At 40.8% G+C, this 26,223-nt stretch overlaps 1 protein-coding gene across 1 annotated transcript in view; it reads right to left on the bottom strand.

Annotated features, from left to right (window-relative positions):
• The window catches only part of LOC109912552 (voltage-dependent P/Q-type calcium channel subunit alpha-1A-like), a 547,201-nt gene that overhangs the window by 273,959 nt on the left and 247,019 nt on the right, over positions 1-26,223 (bottom strand). The window contains exons 8-9 of the mRNA XM_048617794.1: positions 9,064-9,167; positions 91-206 (exon numbers count right to left, since the gene is read on the bottom strand). Of these exons, the coding sequence (XP_048473751.1) occupies positions 91-206; positions 9,064-9,167 (220 nt within the window). The remainder of the gene's footprint in view (positions 1-90; positions 207-9,063; positions 9,168-26,223) is intronic.

Genomic DNA, 26,223 nt, shown 5'->3' with positions numbered 1-26,223 from the left:
AATATATCCTGTATGATTAGGTTACACGAAGATTTATCTTTTGGTAAACTCCAGGTCAGCATTGTTGGCTTGTTCAAGTCCCACACTTACCTGCTTTACAAATCCACTCCAGATAACCATTCAGTTCTCTCTCAATTTGCTGCTGTCTCCTCAGTTTTAAGAATGCACGTCTATTTTCCACCCTCTCTCTCTCTTTGGCAAACTCTCTGCAAAGAAGATTTCCCAGTATCTGTTACAGCAACGACACTAGACTTTTGTTAAGGGTAACTACAGAATCAAAGTCATGTTCAGAAATTCACAACATTGCACTGTTGATGTAATCTGGAGATTACTGATATCAATTGTGCCATCGTAATCACTTCCCAAGTAAACAGAAAAAAATGCTGGACTAATAATTCTACAACACAGTTGAGATAATCTGCCTTCTAACACTATTGCCTTGCATAAAACCTTCCCATGTATGTGGATTAGTTGATAACACTCTCATTTCTGTATCAGCATGTTGTGGGTTCAATTCACACTCCAGGGGATGGATTTTATGGTCTTATTTAAAGCAGAGGCGGAGGGAGGTGGTGGTGTGGTGGTGGTGGAGGAAGACAAGTATGAACAAGAAGCAGGAGTAAATCATTTGTTCCTGCTGAACCTGCTCTGCCGTTCAATAAGGTTATAGCTGATCTGACTGGAATCTCAAATCTGCATTCCCACCTACCCAACAATCTTTCCATGCCCTTGCTTGCCAAGAATATAATCACTTCTGCTTTAAAAATATTCAAGGATTTTGCTTTTACTACCTTTTCAAGAAGAGAGTTCCAGAGACTCATGACTGAGAACAAAAAATTCACATCATGTGTTTAAATGGGCTACTCCTGATTTGTAAATAGTGACCCTCAGCTCTAGATTCTCTCAGAACAGGAACCATCCTCTCCACATCTATTCTGTCAAGGCTCCTCAGGATTTTATATGTTTCAATCACGTTGCCTTGTAGTTTTCTACACACCGGCATATACAAACCTGGCCTCTCCAACTTTTCCTTATAAGGCAAACCGCCCCCTACCCCTGCAATCAAGGTATTAATCTGGCGAGCCTTCTCTGAACTTTTCCAAGTCATTACCTCCTTTCTTAAATAAAGGTGAGCAATACTGTGCACAGTTGTCTAAATAAAGGTCTCATCAGTCCCCCATATAACTGAAGCAAAACCTTTCTACTTTTGTTTTCAATTTCCACTTAATAAATGATAACATTTTATTAGTTTTCTCTATAACTTATGACCTACATACTGACCTTTTGCAATATAAAAATATCTGAGGTGACTGGTACACTCTCCCTCCACCCAACCTCAATCAGGTTCTCCAAGTACCATGGGTGACAATTGATGGGTGAGTGGTGGGTGGTGGCGCAAGGCATCCTTAGGTTCATTTCGATCAGAAAGTGGTAGATCATTGCCAGCTTAAGGCCCTCAATTTGCTTCCACTTCTATAATATACTGGGCAGTGGCAAGTAGGAAAAAGTGGAAAGGACGTTTTTCCATCCAAGTTGGCTGTTCCCATTACTGAGTTCTAGCATTGCTGGGATACCAAGAACTGATGGCCAATCAGATCGGCTGGTAGCTCTCAAGGGTGGGGCATTTCTTTATCACAAGGGCTGTATTTCAAAAGCACTCAATTGGCTTCTAAGCCCTTTGGCATATCCTACGATTGACTAAGACATTGTATAAAGACGACTCTTCAGTACTTTTTGCCTTACTTACAAAGCTTGATAGGAACATAGGAGCAGCTCATCCTCCTCCATACGTCTCCAGCATCACAGATGCCAGTCTTCAGTTTAGGTCACTCCACTTATAAGAAGAAATGGTTGTAGGCACTGAATACTGCAAAGGCTATGAGTCCTGAAAAAATTCCAGCAGTAGTACTGAAGATGTGTGCTCCAGAACTTGCTGTGACCTTAATTAAGCTAGTACAACTCCAACACTACCATAAAATGTGAAAAATTGCCTATGTAAGAACTGTACACAAAAGCAGGACAAATCCAACCCAGCCAAATACAGCCCTATTAGTTTACTCTTAATCGTCGATAAAATGATAGAAGGTATCATCAACAGTGCTATCAAGAGCATTGCTTTCCAAGAATCTATTCACTGATGCTCAGTTTAGGCTTTGTTATAGTCACAGCTCCTAACTTCATTACAGCCTTCGTTCAAACACGGCCACATTTGACTGAGTGTGACATCGAGGAACCCTTGCAAAACTACAGTCAATAGGGTTCAGGGAAAAAACACTCCTGGTTGGAGTCATACCTGCTACAAAGGAATATTTTGTGGTTGCTGAAGGTCAGTCATCTCAGCCCTAGGACATTTTTGCAGACTTTCCTCAGGTTACTTCATCAAAAATTCAAATAGATTAGTTAAATATTATTTCTCCTTCAGAATGTCACGTTGGCTCTGCCTGATTACGTTGCGATTCCTAAGTACTGTCCTTAGTAATAGATTCTAGCATCTTTCCTTTTTTAAGCTAACTGGCATATAGCTTCCTGTTTTCTGCCTCCTGCTTTTCACAAATAAAGGCACTAGATTTGCTTATTACAACATGCTAGGACCCTCCCAGAATCTAAGGATATTTTGGAATGTTATAAAATTGATAAAAGAAGGCAATTAACTTTATTCCAGCCAGGGACTATAAATAAAGGGTCAGAAATACATAGAGTAAAAGTATTACTGATACTAATGATGAAGAAAAGGTAAGTTGCATTAAGTATAATTATTCTAAGTCTCCAAAGATAAACTGATTAATTTCTTATATAACTGTAAAGTAAATTGATTTCTTCTGCGGATGGAAATTTACATGTTATACACAAAACAACTGCCATTTAAAAATACCTCTATTTATTAAGTTAATTCAATTTTTGAGAAGACTCACATACTTGCAAACTCTCAATTTTTAAAATTTTGTTTTATCATTTTCCTGGCTTGAAGTGACCTACACAAAATATCTTCAAGCAAGCATATTTCTAATGGAAATGGAAAATGTAATCACAGAATGTAATCAGTGAAATTGCAAATAAGCATTCAACGCAACATCATGGATGATTTTGAAACTAATTTTTATTATTCAACATTGATAAATTTCATTGTAGCACTGCTCCTGGTTAGTTGAAGCATGCACTGGCTTATAAAGGAAGCAAAACTTTGCATGTTTACAGCACCTTTGATATCTGCTCACCATTACAACATATAAAAATGGAATCTACTGGGGTGAATATTCCTGGCCCTGTAGAGATGGGTTAGGAGGCAGAACTGGGAGGAAACTAGGAAATAGCACAAGGGACAGCTACTCATGTTTTTGCCCCTAAGCAATTTTCAGTGTAAAGCACAGTGGTTACCTGAAGGTGGCATTTCAGCAGTAGACTGGGGGAGGATGGGGTGGTCAATCAATGTCTCCTCTCAATCTACTTCATGGAACCACAGGGAAGTATGAAGGCCATAGCTGTGATCATTGGCAGTCCTGTGGAAGAGATACCCCTCTACAATGCTGGCCTGACAGCTGTAGTTGAGAGGGCCTCCATCTTGAGGTGCCTTGCTTTCCCCGACTTACATCAGCAATGCTCACCTCTCCTGAGGGACTGCAACCTTTCTATAGTTTTGGATTCTCTGATTCGGTCTCCTGTCTTATGAACTGTCACGGATGGCAAATCCAGAGGCAGCTTCCTAATTGGCTGCCTTTCAGAAAATTGTAACACCATGTGGCCATTCAACACCACTTGGTGGGAAGCAGAAAGATCTGAGGTGATTAGATTTTATTCATTGTTGCACTACGATGCCTGATGATGGACATGTCAGCTCTTGAAGAAAGTTGGTAATAAGGAAGACAAAAGTTATTTTCTTTTCCTGGATAATCATTAGGAATTAACTGGTTTTAGCAAAGGACAGTGAAGTCCAATAGCAGTTGAAATAGTCCAGCCAATAGGTTTCTGAGGGCATGTCCAAGTATGTAAGGTATGAAATCTGTCTCTTGATGGAAAAATGTCATTCCTCCTTCACGAGCATCTATACAACAGATCACCTCTTACAAATCCCACAACATATTGCACAGAGGGAAGGGTGGATTAATGCCACGAAGAGCAGAGACAACTATTGGTTCTTGGCTATAAAAACCTTACTCAAAATCAAACACTGGTAGAAAAGGTATGTCCACTTATGGAAAACTGCCATTACTCATCAACAGTCATGAACCATTTGTTTGTAGTGTCTATAGTTAATCAAGTCAGTTAAGCTGTCTGGGACAACATTTGAAGGCTTCCTCAGAACAATAACTTCTAATACAAAACATTTTAGAGGAGAAACTCTTTCAACAGGACTAAGTCGAATAGGCAAAGTCCTGGTAGTGTTGTTACGTATCAGAAGAGGCAGCTAAGGACTTGAGAGAGAAAGAAATGCCCTGAATAAGGTACAAATGCTCCCAATGAAGGCAAAGACTGAGACCAAAGCCTCTGCTATAGATGTTAGGCCTGACAGATGGGAAGGACATGCTGTACAGCTGTCCCAAACCCTCATGCTGCTTTACTCATCAAACCCAGAGAAGCTGGATGAATGAGAGTGATATCCAAGGAGACCCAGGCAACATATGAAGCAAATCAGCTGGGATCCTGAAGATTGCAGTGGAAGGGAGCTCCAAACAGAAAAGACAGCACAAACTTACCCTCATTTTTCACTACTATTACATCTTCTAATATAACGAAATAGAATTCTTCCTTTAGTGAAACATCCTAAGGTGTCTTTACAAGGCATTTGAGCATGTAGTAAGTTTGAAGATGGGGACCACTCGTTTTTGAAACTTTTGAAAGTGGTTAAAAACATAGCAAAATAAAGGTTTGAGGGAGAGCTCAGAGTACAACAGCAAGAGGGATTTACAACAAGAAAGAGACCAGCCAAATACTCTCTCATTGATGTAAATTAATTTAGCAATTTAAGATTATACAGTTCAGTGAAATCCTCAATTTTCCCCCTCATCTCTTGCAGCGACTGATTTGTTCCATGTTGCAGATCACAGGGTGCTGTCACTTGCAACTGTTCCCAGTTGTGCAAAGCTGATTTTAAACTTTGGGCATGTTGAGATGTTAGTTCATCTCAATTGATATAAAGCAGAGTCTTCACTTACTCCAACTTGAATACTAAATTTGCATCAGAGATCATTTGATGTGATCAGAGTTGAAAATCCTAAATAATTTCTCCCTTTTCTAACTGCAATGGATGGCAGTTATTTGTAGCACCTTACCAATTAAGTTAGATGATACAACCAAAACTAAGAACTGAAGTGGATGCTAGCTCTTCACTCTACTAACTGTAGCAGTCAGAAGAGCCATTGGCAAAGAAATTACCAAAATATTATCTCTGCAATAATCTAAGTTGTTCGGGTTCAATACATTATCCAGCATTAATCAGGTCAAATGTTCAACTAGTTATTGATCAGATTAACTTAATAAAACATTTGTTGGCTGCCAATCTCAACTGATCAAATTGATTAAACATTGTTATTCTTCTGCTCCCACTCATGCTGTTGTATATCACTTTTCTTAACAGGCAGTCAATAAAATTTTACACATATATGGTGTTTAAATTTACAAAATACCATGAAAATGTAAGGCATTAGTTTCTTTACTGCCTTCAACAGATGCAAAAGATCTTGTGAATTAGCACAATTATAAATCTTGACTGGAGTAGATTTTACTTCTGTGCAGATATCTGGTGGGTATTGGAAGGGCTGCTTGCACCACCTGTCCAAAGTCCCTGTGAGAGGCCCAAGCCATATTTCAACATTGCCGCTGAGCTGTGAGGACTGCTCTTGGCAGCTGAACAGCTATAAATTATGGCCGGTCCACCCCGCTGCCAAAAAAGAAACAGTACCTTGTGGACAGGGGTAGGGAATTGTGAATTGTTATGGACAGACTGGAAGATATTTTGAAACAGTGGTTCTCCTGATTCCACAGACATCCTAAAGCAAGTTATGCCTCTCTGTCCACCTGTTATAACCTTCATGTCAACCTGTGACTTTGTCCCACTTCCCATGGCCCCTAATGCTCATTTACCAAGTTATGCAACTCCACCCACTCACCCCAAAGTCCCTCATTCCCCCCATGACAACCTATACCACTCTTTCCACCACCTATGACCCCTCATATCCTCCATGTCAACCTACATCGCTGCACTAAACCTCTCTGACCCTTTATATCCCTTCTGCCAACTCATGTCAATCATGTGTCTTCAATCAAAAGAACTGAGGCAATGATGCTATTCAGCATGACCCTAAATTCCCATCACAGAGAACAGTAAGTGAATGATTCAGTTCATTCTACATGACGTAATGTGGCATTTCACTACAAAGACTAAAGGCTCTAGCAACACCCTATTATCCTATTGTAGTGATGAAGACCTGAAAATTAGCTGCTCCCGCAGTCAAGCTATTCCAATGCAAGTTATGACAACTCCCTGACAAAGTGGAATATTGTGGATATACCAGCCAACCAGCCTTCTCCTAATCATCAGCACTATCAAACAATACCAAATCGCAGTAATCCATTCACAGATACTCAGCTTGCATTCCACCAGAACAAGGGCTCCAGACTTCACCATATCTCAATACAAAGACGGATGAAAGAGTTTAATGCCAAAGGAGAAGTTACGGTAGTTGTGATTCTTTACTCCGTTTGGTCATTTTCTTGGAATCCTCCATTTAAGGGAAAACGACAAGTGCTATAGGAGTTCAAGATCCACTCTCTTTTCAGAGAAATACATTTTCTAGTTTTTCCCACATTCGAAGAAAAAAAGGAACAAAAAAAAAAAAAAAGCCTCATGGACCTGTTGTTCTACTATTTTCCTGTCCTTCCTGGTAAGACTTTTGAAAATTCTAACAGGGGAAAATTCATGGGAGAAGATATCAGCCAAGGTTCCCATCCTTGCTCACTTTTTGTTGACCCCTGCTAAAAATTCTCTTTGTGTGAACACTGGTGAAGTTTGACGTGATGCAGTTCAGTTGTACATGAAGAATGTAATTTAGGACTTATTTTATTAAAGGAACTGTACCCAAGAAAGAGTTAATGCTTTCATGAGTGGAAAGGGAAAAGAGGAGTGAAGAATTTCTGAAGACCTTATGGCAGGGTATCACTTCCCTCTTCTGCTACATTTCTGACCTTTACATGGATTGATTGCTGTCAACACCAAATGCACAGTGACCCCACCCTGACAACAGAAAAGAACTGATAAGACTTGTCAAATAATGAAGTCAGAAAAACAAACCAGGGAAGTCAGAAGCTCAGCAAGTAAGCAGTTATTTTGTATTGATTTTCCAACCAGTCCTAAAATCATTAATAGAAACTAAAAGGGAGGGAATGTATTCAAAGGATGCTCATCTCCACTGAGCCTTGCGTCCCTTGAAGATTCAGCATCAACATAGAAGTATATTCTAATGTCAATTGAAGTTGTTACATTGGCTATGGATTCCATTTACCCTACCATCTTCCACTCCTCAATGCCCTTAAAATAATTTAAAACTTTTTCAAGCAAACCACAGGAGGAAATAACTGCCTTGCTTGATAAATCAGGTAAGTGCTGGGTTTTATAAAATGAAAGAGCACAATATGAATAAAATAAAAATGCAGTGGAATTTCCTCCTTCAAACAAATCCCAAAATGTTTTGCAGCTATCTTAAAACTTGTGATCATTATCTTCTTGTAAGCCATAGTCTGCCTGTTGTCCACAGTTACAACCACTAACTTTTCTCCACTTGTTCTTCTCTGTTTTTATGCTGAAGGCATTGATTCTTGCTAGGTTGCTCCCCATTAAAACCAGTGTGGCACTTACAATTTCGACACCAGCAACCTAACAAACTCTTTCCTCAACATGCTGATTTGGAAAGCCATTAATGTGTTCTCTGCTGCAGTCAAATGCAAGCCAAACTTTACTGGTCAATACTCCTGCTGAAATTTTTACAGCTCTATGTGCTAGAAGATTGGCCTGAGTGGTAACCTTGTAAATAGGGTGGGAACCATTTACTCATCGTGCAAGCTTGATGCCGAAACAAGGCACATTAAAGCTCTTCTGTAGGATAGCAGCTGCAGCGATCAGGTTATTGCTTGATTATTTCAAACTGATGAATCAGCCCCTGGCTGCTATATGTGTTCCTGAAAAGTATCCAATCTTCCTCCAACTATCTTGGAAGGTAAGATGCCTTAAAAATTTGAGTAACAGGAAAAGCTAGCCTTTGCGTGCTACTAATATGCAATAGTAACACAAGTGGTATTCTCCATTAACAGGCTGTCTGGCCAAAAAGACATTCTGCCTACCACACAAGTGAGTAATGTGGTATATAAATTTCAGCGCTGGTACAATGCCAAATGCATAGACTGTATGTCCAATAGTCTGGCAGATCATATCAAACAGAACATTCCTTTGGCTGCTCACAACAGCCAGAGTACTGACTGCACTCAACCCTCTATGCTGCCAAAATTCAGAACATAGTGTCCAACACCAGATGTGAATCAGCAATTGGGTAGGACTTACTCAACAATCTTAAGTATACCAAGGATTATACCAACAACCAATTTAAAACGGTCCATCAGGCTCACAATGTGCCTCATCTATGCTTGCTATGTGCAGAGTCTAGTCCTCTGCAGGCAAAAGGAATTTGCCCAGGCATTGTGTTTTTCCATTAAACAAAACATGGAAGTTTGGGGGTAATTGTTCCCTGACGCATTCACAACAGCACATCTTGGCTAGTCAAGGTCAACTTGCCTTTTTGAAAATGTTTAAATGAAAGAAAAGCAGTTACTATTCCCTGGTACATCCTTCACTCAAAGCTTTGACCAATCAGAGTCCACTGGCCAAACAATCAGCACCTTGTTTCTCATACAGTATAAATTGCTATTATCTTTGAAATTTGGCATTCTTCTGTCTATCTGACGTATGCAAAATGAAAAACTTCAAAGCAATCTCTTTTTTAGCAATACTCAAATGATCCAGAAGTTCAGAGTTGAAATCTTCTAAAGCAAAATATAGATACATCAAGAGCAACTTACCCTGACAGGACACCAAGGACAAGATTCAGCATAAAAAAAGAGCCAATAATGATGAGGGGGATAAAATACAACCAGTTCCAGGTGTTTCCTAAGGCATCATTGCTCTGAAAGGTAAAAACAAAAAATGAAGTTAGTTGCCAGCTTGTATTAGCACAGGAACTGCATTCCTTTCTCTCTTTTCTCCCTTTGCTATCAGCATTCAGCAATTTTCTCTCCGAGATCCACAGAAGTTGTTTTCATAAATATGTGTTTTTTTTTTCTCAAAGAGAAAGAAAACGAGGCAAGAGAAAGTGGAGAGAGGTGAGTTTTTAAAACCTTAGTCTCTGTCACATCCACCCTCAATGTTTCTATTACCTACACAGCCATGAGTTGATCCACTTTTTTTCAAAACCAGAGTTGATCTCACTTTAAAATTATGTAGAGGTCTCCAATATTATGAAGGCTTTTGACAGATAAAATAAAGACAAAAGATTTCTGCTTGTAGGGGAGGCTAAAACCAGGAGTCATAAATGTAATAGATATAAGGTAATCACTAATCAATCCATAAGGAATTCAGGAGAAATTTACTTTTCCAAAATGTGGTTAAAATGTGGACAACTGAAGCATAAGAAATGGTTGTGGCAAGTGGTATAACAGTATAGATGCACTTAAAAGAAACCCAAGAGTCCCCTGGGGTCTCGCTCACAAATTGGTATTCTATTTTGGAGATTGATGAGAGTACTGGTTCCTTCAGGGAATGCAAACAGAGCCAAGCTCCTGGCACCACAAGCAACCTGTCTGTATAGGAGGGGACAAAGAGAGGAAGGGCAATAATAATATGGGATTCAATAGTCAGAGAAACAAATGGATGCCATCAATGTGACTTCAGGATGATGTGTTGCCTCCCTGATGAAAGGGTCCAGGATGTCACTGAATGGCTGCAAGGAATCCTGAACAGGGAGGATGATAAGGCAAAGGTTATGGTACATGTTGGTATTATGACATAGGCAGAAAGAGGGATGAGGTCTTGATTTCGGGGAGCTAGGCAGTAGTCTAAAAAGCAGGACCTCTCGGGTTGTAATCTCTGGATTACTCCTGGTGCCATGAGCTAGTGAGCACAGAAAGAGGAAAATAGTGCAGATGAATGCGTGACTTAACATTTGATGCAGGAGGGAGGGTTTTGGATTCTTGCATCACTGGGATCATTTCTGGGAAAGGTGGGACCTGTACAAGCAGAACTGTCTGCGTCTGAAACAACACGGCACTAATATTTTTGCAGGATCACGGAAATTATCATAGAATCCTGACAGTGTGGAAAGAATGGAGTCTGCACCACCCCAACGAAGTGCTTCCCACCCTAGACCCATTCCCTTATGTTATCCCCATAACCCCATTCTTCCCATGGCTAATCCACCTAGCCTGCACATCTCTGGACACTACAGGGCAATTTCCCATGGCTAATGCACCTAATTTGCACATCTTTGGACCGTGAGAGGAAACCAGAACACCTGGCGGAATCACACACAGATGGGAAGAATATGCAAACTCCATGCGGACCCTAGTCACCCAAGGCTGGAATTGAACCCAGGTCCCCGGCACTGTGAGGCAGCTCAGCTAACTACTGAGCCACCATGTTGCCCCAAAGGATGATCTGCCAGTACTGTTGGGAGGAGTTTAATTTGGGAGCAAAAGAAGAGGAGATACTGCATTATTAGTTAAGGAGTCTGTTACTGCAGTAAGGAAGATGGGACCTTGGAGGGGGCATTCAATGAAGGTTTGTGGGTGGAGCTTAGGATAAAAAAAAGGGGCAGCCACATTGCTAGGTGTTTATTATAGATTTCTAGAGAGTTAGCGAGAAATTGGAGATCAAATTTGTGAACAATTCATGAAGGTATGTAAAACTAATAACAAAAGGATAATTATAGCAGGTGATTGCAACTTTCCCAATATTAACTGGGATAGACAGAGTGTTAAGGCTTGGATGGAGTGAATTTCTTGAAATGTGTATACGAGAACCTTTTAGGCCAATATGTAGAAGGTCCAACAAGGGATGGAGCTGTTCTGGATCTAATTCTGGGGAATGAAGTCAGACAGGTGGTTGACGTGGTGGTGGGAGAGCATTTTACTGATAGCGATCACAACTTGGTATAATTTTATTAAGGATTAAGAAAGCGACAAATTGTGAAAAAGGTTTGAATTGAAGAGAGCAGATTTTAGTAAAATAAGGCAGGATCTGGCCAAGATAGACTATGAACAGCTACTAGTGGGAAATCTACAGAACAGCATTGGGAGGAGGGGTTCAAAAAGGAAATGGACAGAGTAGAAGCCCAACATTTTCCCTCTAGGGAGATAGGAAGGAATTACAAGCCCAAAGAACCATTGATGACCAGAGATATTCAGGATATGATGAAAAGGAAAAGAGAGGCTTTTATTAGGTACAAGGGGAACAAATCAGCAGAGGCATTAGTGGAGTACAGAAAGTGCAGGGTTTTTTTTCCTTTATTCATTCATGGGATGAGGGCGCCACTGGCTAGGCAGCATTTATTGCCCATCCCTAATTGCCTAGAGGGCACTTAAGAGTCAACCACTGGAGTCACATGTAGGCCAGACCAGGGAAGGATGACAGTTTCCTTCCCTAAAGGACATTAGTGAACCAGGTGGATTTTTCCAATAATGGACAATGGATTCATGGTCATCATTAGACTCTTAATTCCAGATATTTATTGAATTCTGCCATGGCAGGATTCGAACCCGAGTCTCCTGAACATTATCTGGGTCTCTGGATTAACAGTCCAGTGATAATACCACTAGGCCACCGCCTCCCAGGTGGAGCTTAAGAAAGCAATTAGAAAAGAAAAGAGGGAATATGAGAAAGCTCTGACTAGTAAAAGTAAGGGAAGTTCCAAAATATTCTATATCAATGGGAAGAGGATAACCATGGAAAGAGTAGGGTCCATTAAGGACCATGGGGGCAATGTGTGGATGAAGCCAGAGGACATTGGTAGAGTGTTGAACCAATACTTGACATCCGTCTTTACCAAAGAGAACGATGACGGTATGGAACCCGAAGGGAGAGACTGCGAGTGCTTGAACAAATTGACATAGGGAAGGACAAGGTACTGGAGATGTTGGCAGGCTTAAAGGCTGACAAATCTCCGGGTCTGTATAATTGTGACACAGGCTGCTGTGGGAGGCAAGGGAGGAGACTGCAGGGGCACTAACCCAAATTTTTAATTCCTCTATGGCCACAGGGGTGGTGCAAGAGCCCTGCAGAACAGCTAATGTGGTTCCAATGTTTAAGAAGGGTTGTAGAGATAAGCCAGAGAACTACAGACCAGTGAGTTTCACGTCATTGGTAGGGAAACTATTGGAGAAAATTCTGAAGGAGAGCATCTATCTCCACTTGAAGATTCAAGGCTTAATCAGGGGATAGTCAGCATGGCTTTTTCAGAGGGATGTCATGTCTAAGAAATTTGATTGAATGTTTTGAGAAGATGGAACAGGTGTATAGATGAGAGTAGTGCATTTGATGCAGTTTGTATGGATTTCAGCAAAGCCCTTGACAAGGTCATACATAGGAGACTTATAAAGACGAAAAATATACATGGGATGCAGGGTAATTTGATAAAGTGAATTTTTACCCAGAGGGTGGTGATGGTCTGGAATGTGCTGCCTGGGAGGGTGGTAGAGGCGAACTACCTCACATCCTTTGAAAGGTATCAGGAATGAGCACTTAGCTTGTCATAACATTGAAGGCTATGGGCCAAGTGCTCGCAAATGGGAATGGGTTGAAGGTCATGTGTTTCTCACATGTTGGTCCAGACTTGTGGGCTGAAGGGCCTCTTCTGCTTTGCATGATTCTATCACAGATAAACACACTAAGGAGAAAGGATTCAAATGCTTTGCTCATAGGGATGTGGGAAGGCTCACATGGAGAATAAACATTAGCACGAATCAATTGAGGCAAATGGACTTATTTTATACTCCATTTTACAGTTTATACAATTCTATGTAAGACATAATGGGAAATGGATCCAACTGAAAACCACGATGAAAAATATTTCCTGCAGCTCAGGTGCCAACTAATGGAGAAACTGTTTAAAACCTAGTCCCACCATCCTAACAACTTGAAAAATGTTTTATTCCCTTTCCCTGAACTTTCTGTGTCCATCTTCTTCAGGTGGTGACTCTTACTGGAACACAATAATACAAGCTCTGTACTTCTAGCATTCTGTCCAGCTAGCTATTTTCCTAATTCTAAGTCAAAATTCTAAGTAATTCCAAATAATGATTGCCATTAAAGTACATCACCATGGCAACATCACAGCTAAATGTGCACTAACTTCAGTGAACACCATCATGCATGCACATTCCAGCAGCTTTCATGTCCAAACTGCAGCCTGAGCCAAGATCAGGAATGGAACAGAGCTGTCTAGATCTATATTCCTCAGTATTAGAATAAGTGGGTCATCTGATGAGCTGTACTGTCTATTCTATTTATTTATTTAAATGTTTTTGTTTTAAAAGTCACTATGAATAATAGCATTCAAATTTATGAATACAAAAAATGAGGAGGGGAGACTCAAGAACGTGATCAATTGATCTGTATGACTTAGTTCACCTGCCTTACAAAAAACAAGAGCCACCCCATGCCAATTATCCATTTTTCTAACTGTTGCTAAGTTTATAATGATGGATAGACTAAAGGCACTAATCAAGTAGAGCAAAAAGAAAATAACAGAAGGTCACAGAAAGAGTGATTTGATCTACATATTATGGGACAACTTCACTCAGACACTGACAACAAATTCCTTTTAGAATTATATTTTGAAGCAGGTTACAATTGATCCTTCGCTGTTTTCCAATACAAACATTCTATTTTGTGGAGTCGATGATGTCATGGAAATGTGACTGGACTAGTCATCCAGATGCTCAGATTAATGCCCTGGCTCAAACATCACTGCGACAGCTGGTGGAAATTAAGTTCAATTAATACATATGAAATGATTTTTAAAAAGCTATCTGGTTTACTAATGTCCTTTAGGGAAGGAAATATGCTGTCTTTACCTGATCTGGTCTACATGCAACTAAAGACACAAGGCAATGTGGTTGACTCTTAACTACTCTCTGAAATGACTTAGCAAACCAATCAGTTCAAGGGCAATTTGGGGTGGACAATAAATGTTGGCCTTACCAATGATTCTCACATCCCATGGAAGATTAAATATACTAATGAAATCCAATCTGTCTGATTCTCTGGAATATAGAGAGCTATCAAAAAAAAACTGTATTGGAAGGAACAAAGAATGTCAGCAATTAATAACGCATCGCAATTCCTCAACCTCAAAAAAACATCCTTCTATTAAGACTACCAGTCAGGTTCCACAGGTCCACTGTATCCAGAATCTAGATTGAATTTGAATTGCAGCTGCTCAGAGGTCAGCAACAATTGACTGTGTAGTAGTCAGGGCACTACAGCTCATCACTACACCACACTTCAAATGATTTCATATTGGAGCTTCATGGGCAACAAATAAATAAATATCCCTTTTCATCAGACAGAGCCAGGTTATATTTGCCACAGGTGCTCTTCCTCAAAATAGTCCTGGGGACTCTCTATATCCATCCTCAAAAGCAAATGTGGCCTAGATTTAATTTTGAATCTGAAAGATTACACAGCCTACAGTGCAGCACAGTGCCTTAAGCACTGCACGAGAAATGTCAGACAAGTAGAACTTGAACCTATGACTTTCTGACTTGGAGGTGAGAGTGCTACCGACACAGCAAAAGCTGAAGGACAAGAGATGGATGAGAACAGTGACTGACTATGCTTAGACTTATAAAGAAGTCAAGGAAGATGAAGAAGGGTATTGCATTGTGATCACAGTCATAAGGAATATCATTTGTAATATTGACGAAGTGAGTCCCAATACTGAGGACAGGATGGAAACCAGACTGATGGGATGGAAAGAGACAATGATGGGAGAACATGAGCAGGTCTATGACTTGATGATCTGTTATTACTGCTTTATTACTGGGTAATGCTTTTTTAAAAACTGTCACTTGAGATCTTTGCAACAGTATAGCTAAGACCAAGAAACCTCTCAAGAAAGAATGCTGGACTAAAACCTGAAGTTGGCATGACATGTCAGAATTTCAGCCACCATCCTCTGTGTGAAAAACTCTTTCCTCAAACTTTCCGTAAATCCTCCTGTCATCACCATAAATCTGTGCCCCCTGGTATGTGGCCTCTCAGAAAACAAGATTTTTCCTATCTACTCTATCCAAGCCCCTCATTATTCCTGGGATGGCTGCATTCTGCCATGATGTGGGACTAAGGTGACTGGGCCTGTATTTTCCAGAATCTAGAAGAACAAGAGGCGATCTCGTTGAAACTTACAAAATTCTTGAAGGCTAGATGAAGGTCATGCTGAAGGCATGTTTCCCTTGACTGTGGAGCACCCAGAACTAGTGGACACAATCTCAAACGGGTAGTTAAGAGCTGAGATGTGAAGGAACCTTGTTACTTAGGAGGTGGTGAGAGTAAGTTACTTAACACATTTTATTGAACTGCGTGATGAAGCGGTATATAAAAACAACGGTTCTTGACTTTCAATTCGTGATTGAGTTTATTTCAATACTGCATCAAAAAGGAATACTTGAATTTGGAATCTTGAGATGGTTATTGTATGCTTGAGTCATTACCCTCATGACTAAGTCAAAATGAACTGCAATTATGGGACAGGTCACTATGTCTCCCTCAGTGAAACTCAGTAATAAACCACTGGAATCAGACAGAATATTCTGCTGCCTTGGATCCATGGTGACAAGCATTGTCCCTCAATGAAGTGTTCAGCACCACATGACTTCTCATTCAGAAAGTATGAATAGTTGCCAGCTGCCACTTCCCCAATTCAGACCATTACAACTTCCACATTGGCTACAGCTACCAATCCATCAGTTACCACTATCTCCCAACTAAATCACCCTAATCTTTCAACCTAACCATACTCCTTCACAATTTTCTTTAAATGTTTTCTTAAGCTCCATAGGAAAATTTTCAAGGAATTCTGAAGCCTCAGTAGTACCATGGGAGAAGTCATGGTTACTGCAGAGACATGCAGGATACATCAGTGGCTGGGGTAACTTTTAAAAAGATTAAAATAATCAGAGTAGGAAGAAAACTCTTTCCATTTAGATAACTGGGGCCATAAGGGCCCATGGCTGCCTCTTTGGACCATCAAGCCTCTGATTCCAATGGTCTCCAGGGTTGCTTTAGTGTGACAGCCCCCATTTAGCATACAATCACCCCAACAACAGACTGTCCTGTTAAATTGCCCTGTATTGTGCTATCAGTTATGCTAATCAGCTCCCCACGTTTTGAAATGGCCAGCCAAACTATATGTAATCCCAGTGCTAGTAAAATGCCTCAGTGGTGGAACCAGGTTGACTGGACAATTCCTTATCAGTTTACTGCCACCATTGCCCCTTTGCCTCCTGGGGAGGATGGTGAAAAACCTGACATGTTTTTCACAACTTATAACTGAGTGATCCTATGAGTCAATTATTTTCAGGGGAATGTTCATATGAATGTGCCAACACCTGGGTGAAATAACACCATAGAGGCTGGTATCCCATCATCAAATCACCTTTTATTTACATACGAGCAGTCCTTGACTCTAGTACTGCCCCTTCAGAGTCAGCTACCAGAGTGGCAGAATCTCTGACACTCCTCTTTTTATCTATCAGCCAGGGCTGTCTGATTAGACCAGATTAACAGACCCAGTCAGGGAACTCATATCCTAAGATGTCCGGCTGGCCGACCACATTATAATCACTACATCCATCTCCCTCAGAGTCTTTTTTCTTGGAGAGCCCCCTGGGGCTTTTTAGCAGTGAGTCAGGTTCCTCTGATCCGGCGTGTGATACGGGCAGCATGTAAAGCACAGGAGCTCACCTCTTGCACCTGGACTGCCTCTGTAGAATTTCATTTTCGTCTCCAGGCAGCAAAGACATCGAGGCAGCTACATCTGTCATGTCCATCTCTGATTCAGAGGACTCATCAACGCTTGATGCACAGGGTGATCCAAAGGGTTCTGGAGCTTTTCCAACTGTTCCAACTGTTCCAAGGAGCAGAGCACATTTTGTTCCTGCACCGTTTGCGAAGTTGTGGCTTTCATAAGGTCCAGGTGCTTATTCAGGACCATCGCACCTACGTCACTGGTCCTGACCTTGCCTCTTACCCATGCAGGGCCATTTCATGGTTCTTACTCCAAACTTTGTCCTCTGCATCAAACAGTCTCTTTCGCTTGGTGGAGCCTTGTGTCGGCATTGGCATTCCTGATGCCATCTCACCCTCCCCCTTCAGGTCCTGGAAGATCAGAGTTAACCTGGTGCAGAGTCTTCTATCCATTAGCAACTCTATCAGGGCTATCCCTGTAGTTGCATGTGGAGTGGAGCTATAATCAAACAAGAACCATGACAGCTTGGTATACAGCAAGGCTGTAGGCTATTTCTTCAAGCCTGTCTTCAAAGTTTGGACAGCTCTTTTTGCCAGGCCATTGAATGATGGGTGGTATGGAGCTGTCCATGTTGACTCCTATTTGACTTTAAGAAATGCCTAAATTCCTGACTGGTGAACGACGGCCCATTATGTGTGACCAACACTTCCAGGGCTCCATATATTGAAAAAGAAGCACACAGTTTTTCTATCGTCATTCCCACGTTAGACCAAGGAACTCTATGGACGTCCAACGCATGCCCTTGAGTAGGCGTCTTCAATGACTAAAAACATGAAGCTCATGGAAGGACCTCAAAATTGATGTGCAACTGAGCCCAAGGTTTACCCAGCCATTCCCACCAAAGTGGGGGAGCTGTTGGCAGTAGTTTTTGTCCTTGTTGGCACTCGTTTTTGTCCTTGTTGGCACTGCTCCACCAATGTGGCTACGTGTACATCCAAGCCTGGCCACCAAATATAATTTTCCGTCAACATCTTCATTTTGGAGATCCCCGGCTGGCCCTAGTGGAATTCAGCCAATATCCGGTGGCAATTTTTGCTCGGGACAATCACTCTTGCTTCCCCTAACAATATGGTGCCCTCTACTGTGAGCTGGTCTCTTCAGGTTCAAAAAGATTTCAATTCTCATTGTGACAGCCCTTTGGTTTCCCCCATCACTACCAGCTGTTTCAGTTTTGACAGGACTGAATCTTTCAGTGTCCAAAGTCTGATATTGTGATTGGGAGTGTGTCCAGAAAATTTAATACCATTAAATCTTCAACTGGGGTTTCAACCAGTGGTTGTTTTGCTAATGGGAGGCACTCAATGCATCTACATTTGCTACTTGGCCTCCCATATGGTGTTCTCACTTTTAATTATAAGCATTTAGTGTTAGAGCCCATTGCTGAATGCAGCCCTATGTTATGGGCAGCACCTCCTTGTCCTCTTTATTCAGACTCATTAGGTGTTTGTGGTCTGTTATCACCAATGTCCATCCACAAACGTATCAGTGGAACTTCCTGACTCCAAATATGACTGCCAATTCTTCATACTCTATCTGGGTGTAATTATGCTCTGCATTAGCCAAAATCCTGGATGCATCCATTGGGTCATCTATGAGCCAATACCAGCCCATGGGAGGCATCACAGGTCCACACCAGATCTTTCTTGAGATCATAGTGTGCCAACACCTTAGAGAATGATAGCTGTTTCTTTACTTCACTAAAAGCTAGGGGTTGTCTATGTGGCCATTTCCAAGGATGACTATTTTTTAGGAGTTTATGTAAAGGTGCCAGGATGGAGATCAGGCTGTATATGAACTTTCCAAAATAATTTCCACTCCAAGAAATGATCACTGATATGGCTGTGCCAGTACTGACCTCCATTAGAACTGGATGACTATTTAGCCAGACATTTATTTTTATTGGTGCTGATTTGGACATTGCTAAGCAATCTAACAGTCCAAACCAGATGTAGGTAGACTTCCCCGGGTATGAACTCTCCTGGATACCGGCCTATGAGTTATCTTACTCAATTTATGTCTAGTAAGATGTTTTAGCTGCCTTGAGTCCACATACCAGCAGAAACTACAATGGCTTGTCAGCCAGGAGCCTGAAGAAAATTTCAACTGTTTAGCCAAGGCTTGGCTTTGTTTTGGATTTTGCTGTGGGCTGACCTAGAGTCCCTCCATTGAGGATATGGCCTGAGTGAGGCTATGCAATTGACTGCACTCAAGTGGTATCCCCAAAGCTCAGTAAGACTGGTGAGGGTGCCCAATTCCACTGGAATACCCTGCAACTCAAACTCCGCTGGCTGCATTTTCCAATGATAAAGCCAGTTTTTGTGTCTGTCTGAAATCGAGCTAGGCTTCAACTAACAGGTGTTGTTGCACGATCACATCATTAATCTCACATACCAAACGGTCTCTAGCATCTCATTACAGGTTAAACCAAAGTCACATACTTCTGCCCATCATCTTAACCAAGTCAAATATCCCAGTACAGATTCCCCTGGTTCCTGAATTGCTGAGTAAAAAGAATAGTGTTTCAGAATTAGAAGTGGCTTGGGGTCATAATATTCCTTAACTACATCCATCAATTCTTGAAAGGTTTTAGTATCTGGTGCCTCAGGGAAAGTCAGGGTCCTAATAACCAAAAAAGCTGTGGCTCCACAGGCTGTCAGGAGAATTACACGTTGCATTTCATCTGCCACAAAGTCGTCTGCTCAGGAAAAAAAAGCACTCTTTCCACCTATTGGGCCCAGTCCTTGATGGCACAGTCGAAAGAGTCACACCTTCCAAACAGAGGCATGATATAAAAAATGCTTACCTCAACTCGAAGAAGACTATTGTCAGTAAGCTCCTTCACGAACATGCTTTACTCTCACTGTCATTGAAATAACTCCACAGAGGCTGGCATCCCGTCATCCTTCGTTTACATATGAACAGTCCTTAACAGACCAGATTAACAGCCCCAATCAGGGAATTCATATTTTATGATGTTCAGCTGCTGACCGCGTGACAAACACTACAAAGGGAATTTTGAAGCATGTTCCCATATTTTCAGGACTCCCCGGAAATGAGTGAATATTTCTAGTGGTTCCCATGAAGCTGCCAGTATTTGCAGGGGCTTCCAAGACAGCATCACAATTTTCATGCGATCCCAGAAAACTACTAATATTTTCAAGCAGGTTTGAATAATGCTGAATTATAAGGTAACCCTCTTAATTTGTTTTTTTTTTGCAGTGTAGGATGCGTATAAGTAAATCACAAAGGCACCTTACATTGGATACAGCAGCCACGTTTTCACATTAAAGGCCGCAATACCAGACTCCTTAGTAAAAACCAAAAGAACTGCGGATGCTGTAAGTCAGGAACAACAACAGAATTGCTGGTAAAGCTCAGCAGGTCTGGAAGGGTCAGAGAAGAAAAAAAATCAGAGTTAACGTTAGTCACTGGACCCGAAACTTTAACTCTGATTTTTTCTTCACAGATGCTGCCAGACCTGCTGGGTTTTCCAACAACTTTTGTTTTTGTACCAGACTCCTTAGTTTGTTTCCAGCCTGGGTAAATGTATTGGTCCAGGTTGCCAACCTTTTGCCTCTTAGCAGTTAGTGACAGCAAGCCCTTGGAAGAATCATCGCGGCCTGCCAACTGATATTTCCAAGGAATGACATATCACACTTGTTGCCCAAGAGAGGGAGCAAAAGACCAGAAAATTTTATGAAGAAACCCTTGAAGAGGAGAAACACATCAAAGGACATTTTAGATAGCAAGGTATGATCATCATGCAATAATGTCAGGACACAACATTAACTCTGGTTATGGGAGGTGAGAAATCAACTTGAAATGCAATCATTTTCTCTGGTTTGACTTTTCAAAAACAAATGATGCATCATCTCAGAGGCCACAACACTGCATCAGGTTCCAGCATTAACAGAAGTAAGAACATGCACTTACAGAGTTATCTCAGTGAATTACTTACAAACATCTTAAGAGTTCACGCACAACGAATACGATGAGTTTTGCCTCCTTATATTGTCTCTCATAACATAAATTAGGCATGGATAACACGGTATAGGAAGATCCACAGAATATTTATTAGAGCTAGCTATTATATCCAATGATTACATTCACTGACACACAGGCATCTGGGCTAGTTGTAGGCTATTCAGTTATAGCAGAGGAGCACGCTTCTAGCAGCGTGAGATGGTTCGGATGATTTCAAGACAGAGGGCATCTGAGACCTTTATGCCCTCATTTCATGTGCTATGATACAGTGATAATATAATGAGAATTTCTTTTAAAAGGTGTACTGACATACTAACTGTGAGAAATAATACAATGGAATGAATCATTTGTTTGATAAACAACAGTTACAATATTACACTAAAAGACAGCATATCAATACAACATCGCTGCAAGCTTTTCATGAACATGATGAAGCAAGTGACACGCAAGGTGATTTTAAGGCAAATGACCAAGAGCTTGGTTAAATAATAAAGTTTTAAATGAGAGTTTTAAAAGAGGACAGAGAAGTAGAGTCAGAAAGGTTTAGGGAGGAAATTCAGGAGCTTTGCATCCAACTAAAGGCATACCATCAATGATGTAATAACTAAAATTGAAGATGCTCAAGGGGCCAGCACTAGATGAAATTATATTAAATGAAACTTGAAGCATAGCATGATAAGTGGGTGCGCAGAGGCAATTTAAACAAAGACCATCATTCTCACCAAGACCTTCATTGCAGAGACCTACCATTCGCTGTTCATGCAACCAAGGCAAAAGAAGAAGGATGCATTTAAAAAATAATAATTAATATTAATGTGACTGTACATGGAAGTCTTGGAACAAGCAGTCTGGAGTTAAGTTTAACATTTTAATGATAGAACGTCCAATTACACAGCACTCCAGGATGGAGTTTCACACTGCATTTTGACCAAGATTAAAACTCAAATCCGAGAGTAAGGTATGAAACCACAACTTTCTCACTCAGGTAGATACCACTAAATCAGCCATCCTGAGAATATGCCCTATATTCTGGAACTAGCATACCTATATGAAGGAGATTATTCCAGACAGATGGCAGCTTGGAGGCTTTCACCAACTGTCCTTCATTTGATAGTTAATTCAAATATATATTAGTGCTTCACCCAATAAGTCTGTCCTTGTTAACTTCAGTCATTTGTTTTGTCTGTCTCACATGCCATTAGGTGTGAGAACAGAAAATAGGTATTTTTAGATTTTTCCTCTCCCTTCACTCTGTCACCTCACCATCCTTTGCAACTCTTACAAGTAATAAGAACAGATTGTAAATTATTCTTCAGGCCTGTTACAGGCCCCTCAATGCTTGTTCAGAACTTTCCTCTGAAAGCACAGGCAGGAAATTGGGTAAACACGCACAGGTGAGATGCCATGCACATCAAGTCAGATTCTCAACAGAACCGTACACTAACCATATAAATCATTGCACTTTATATTTCTCTCTGTGACACCCCAAATGCTATCACTTTATGACAGTCATCTAACCAATGGGACAGAATGAGATAGAGGAGGAGAATATTAAAGAATATAGTATGCAGTATTTTCTCACTGATTCCAAATTAGCATGCAAATTCCTGGGTTTAGGTCACTTTCTGAGCCACTAAAATACAGAGATGCATGGAGAAATAAGAAAAAGGTTCCTAACTTCTTGAAAAATGTTGTTTATTATACAAGCTGCAGATTCAAATCTTTGGTCTGTCGATATTATCTCATGTCTGATTACCGAGAAGTGACAAAGTAGTTGGGAATAACTGAGCTTCAGAGTTTACACTTGATCTCTGAAATTAAAGAAGATTTTCCATTCATAGAATTGCAAAACAACATCCTGCACCCATGTCTTTTGGTACACAGACTTCCAGATCAACACCATGTTGTCTTGTTCCTAATAACCTGCTTGAGAAATGATTACACTATTCTATGCATAGACTGTCAGGCCAATAGCATTCAATCAATAAGCTGAACAAAAGATCTAATTAGGACGCTCTATCTCGGTGATAAATCAGCAAACAGATGTGCTCATTGCTCAGCATTTATAATACTTTTTACACTGGACACCTGCTGTCTATGGAAAGAAATCCTTGTTGAAATTTTCACACAAGTGCAACTGACCGATTCAGGTTATGGATGCTGCATCACCAATCCTAGAACTGGCCATTTGGTTAGCCATAGCCTGAACTCTAAAATTAATGTCCCTAGCTGCCTCTAGGCTGGGGAGAGGCAAATCCCATTGGTGTGCAGTTCTCGTTTATGAATCAATGGTCATTCTTTGTGAAATTACTCCACAGAAGCTGGTTCTTATCACCAATCACCTTATTTACGCATGGAGAGTCCTTGACACCGATCCAGCTCGCTCAGAGCCAGCTCTTAAAGTAAACAGAACCTCTGACACTCCTGTTTATATCTGTTAGCAAGGGCTCCCTAATTGGGGCTGTTAATCTAGTCCAATCAGGAAGTGAAATTCTGTGAGATCCCCTTGGCTGACCTTATTACAATTACTACATTTTGAGAATTGGACTTTGCTATTGCTTAAATGGTAACATTCATCACAAGGAATACCATGGATCAAGACACAAGACCATGCAACTGTAACCCAGCATGGATCAGAAGAGTCAGGACAGGAAAAAAAGAAAACTGATTTGACGTTTGATTTGATTTTTCATTGTCACATGTACCGAGATGCAGTGAAACATACTGTTTTGCATGCTATCCAAGCCAATCATACGTTACTTAAATTTGAGAAAACAAACTGAAGGGAGCTAAAACATATCAGGTGTACAACAGGTCTCAACAGCCATATAACACAGTCTTTTTGGAGTATTTCAAAATATTCTGAAACAGACTCCCATTTTTGAGTGGCAATTTCTGTGTCTATATCTTAAGTACTATGTCTCAGTCAGTTCAGAAAAGTGTGTGTTGCAAACTGTGTAATTAGGACAGAAATTGTCATCTTGACATTTGTGGCGCATTCTGTTTGCAAAATATCTCACCTCTCTGATCCTTTTGGGAGCCATCATCTTTAGTGGCAAGAGGGCAAGATCTCAAAAAACCAATTTCTATTGTAAGGGCAGTGACATCAATTTTAGTGCTTAGACTGAAACTATCCTTGGTAAAAACGACATCTTTATTTTTTTTTTAATTGTAGACCAAAACGGGATAAGGATACTGCTTTAAACTAAGGACTATGGAAGAATTTGCTGTATTTATAAAAACGAGTTACTGGAATTCATTCCAAGTTGAATTTACACCGTTGCTTTGTTCAAGTAGCGGGGGAAGACCAATGTCGGCACCATCAGCAGGTGGGTAGTTTCTGTGTGAAAAATACAAAGGCAGAATCCTCCAGAGATGGTCTTACTCTATCTCTGCAGTGAAGTAATCAAAAACTTGAAGACAGCTGGCTATTTCTCTCACCATTTGCTAACCTAGAACCCTACCCTCCCAGCATCTTAACATCGTAATTACCTTATGTATGTAATGTTTGACAGCAGCTGTCAGGACTTTTAAATTTCAGCAGCTGGCTGTTGTGAAAATGGGGCATAGTTTGCTTTCCTCTGACAGTTCTACGCAATGAAAGAATGCAAGTACGGATCTGCTTTTCTGAGGGAGCCCTGAGCAAAGTCTTCTGTCAGAAAAGCAGAGCTATTTTTCTTTTGTAAAAAAGTGTGTGAATGGCAATCTGCATGAAATTGCCACTCCTCTGAAAATCCAGCCGATGTTTCAATGAGTTAGACTCTCATTCGCCTGAACTCAAGAGTGCAAGCTTGTTCTACTCAAAATGTTGTTATCACAGAACAAATCTCTCATTCCAGGAATCAATCCTGTGAAATAGCCACTGCAAGTACATCTTTCCTTTAAAAAAACACAGAAAATGCTGGAAGTAACTCAGCAGATCTGACAGTATGTATGTAAAGAGAAATAAGATGTTCTGATGAAAGGTCTCAGATCTGAAACTATAACTATGTTTCTCCAACTACAAATGCTGCCAGACTTTGAGTATTTCCAGAATCTTTTGTTTTCTTTATTTCAGCTTTGCAGTTTCTGCAGTATTTTACTTTTGTATCATTCCTTTGATGGGAGTCAACACTTTCAAGCATACGCAGATCTGTGTGGATGACTCTCAACCTTTACTTACTCTAACTATCCCAAATGTCAAACCATAGGGTGAATTTTTCAGTCCTATCAGGAGTGGTTGGGATACAGCAAAGATGAAAATACTAGCACCAAGCATAACGTCAGAAAAACCCATCTGGTTCACTGATGTCCTTTAAGGAAGGAAACAGCCATCCTTACCTGATCTGGCCTACATGTGACTTCAGACCCACAGCAATGTGGCTGACTCCTAACTGCCCTCTAGGCAATTAAGGATGGGAATAAATGCTGCCTAGCCAGTGACGCCCTCAACCTATGAATGAATAATGAAAACAAAATACTTTGCCTTTTGCAATTCATGCACTAAAACACCTAGATCCTTCTGCACCTCAGAACTTTGCAAACTCTAATACCTAGAATAGGCGGGTTTTCTGAAGAAGGGTCTAGGCCCGAAACGTCAGCTTTCCTGCTCCTCTGATGCTGCTTGGCCTGCTGTGTTCATCCAGCTCTATACCTTGTTATCTCCGGATACCTCATGAGGCAAGATTGGACAGGCTAAGCTTGTATCTGCTGGAGTTTAAGACCCAAAGACCATAAGATATTAGGAAAAGAACTAGGCATTTCAAACTTGATGGTCTGCTCCATCATATCTGCTCCATCTTTCAATCACGGTTGATTTGTTTCTCAAACTCATTCACCTGCCTTCTCCCCATAACTTTTGATCCCTCTTATTAATCAAGAACCTATATATCTCTGTCTTATGTACACTCAATGACTTGGCCTCCACAGCCCTCTCCAGCAGTGAGTTCCACAGATTCACCTTCTTCTGGCTGAAGAAATTCTTCCTCATCTCAGTTTTAAAGAGCCATCCCTTCACTCTGAGGCTGTCACCTCAGGTCCTAGTCTTTCCCTCTAGAGAGAACATCTTCTCCACACCCACTCTATCCAGGCCTCTCAGTATTCCATAAGTTTCAATGAGATCCCTCCTCATCCTTCCAACCTCCATCAAGCACAGAAATGGAGTTCTCATCTGTTTCTCATATGACAAGCCCTTCAT

The sequence above is a fragment of the Rhincodon typus genome, chromosome 38 (genome assembly GCF_021869965.1).
Source record: "Rhincodon typus isolate 14 chromosome 38, sRhiTyp1.1, whole genome shotgun sequence".
Classification (NCBI taxonomy): domain Eukaryota; kingdom Metazoa; phylum Chordata; class Chondrichthyes; order Orectolobiformes; family Rhincodontidae; genus Rhincodon; species Rhincodon typus.
Note: the sequence above shows the minus strand (reverse complement) of the source record. Positions and strands in the feature narration are given on the sequence as shown.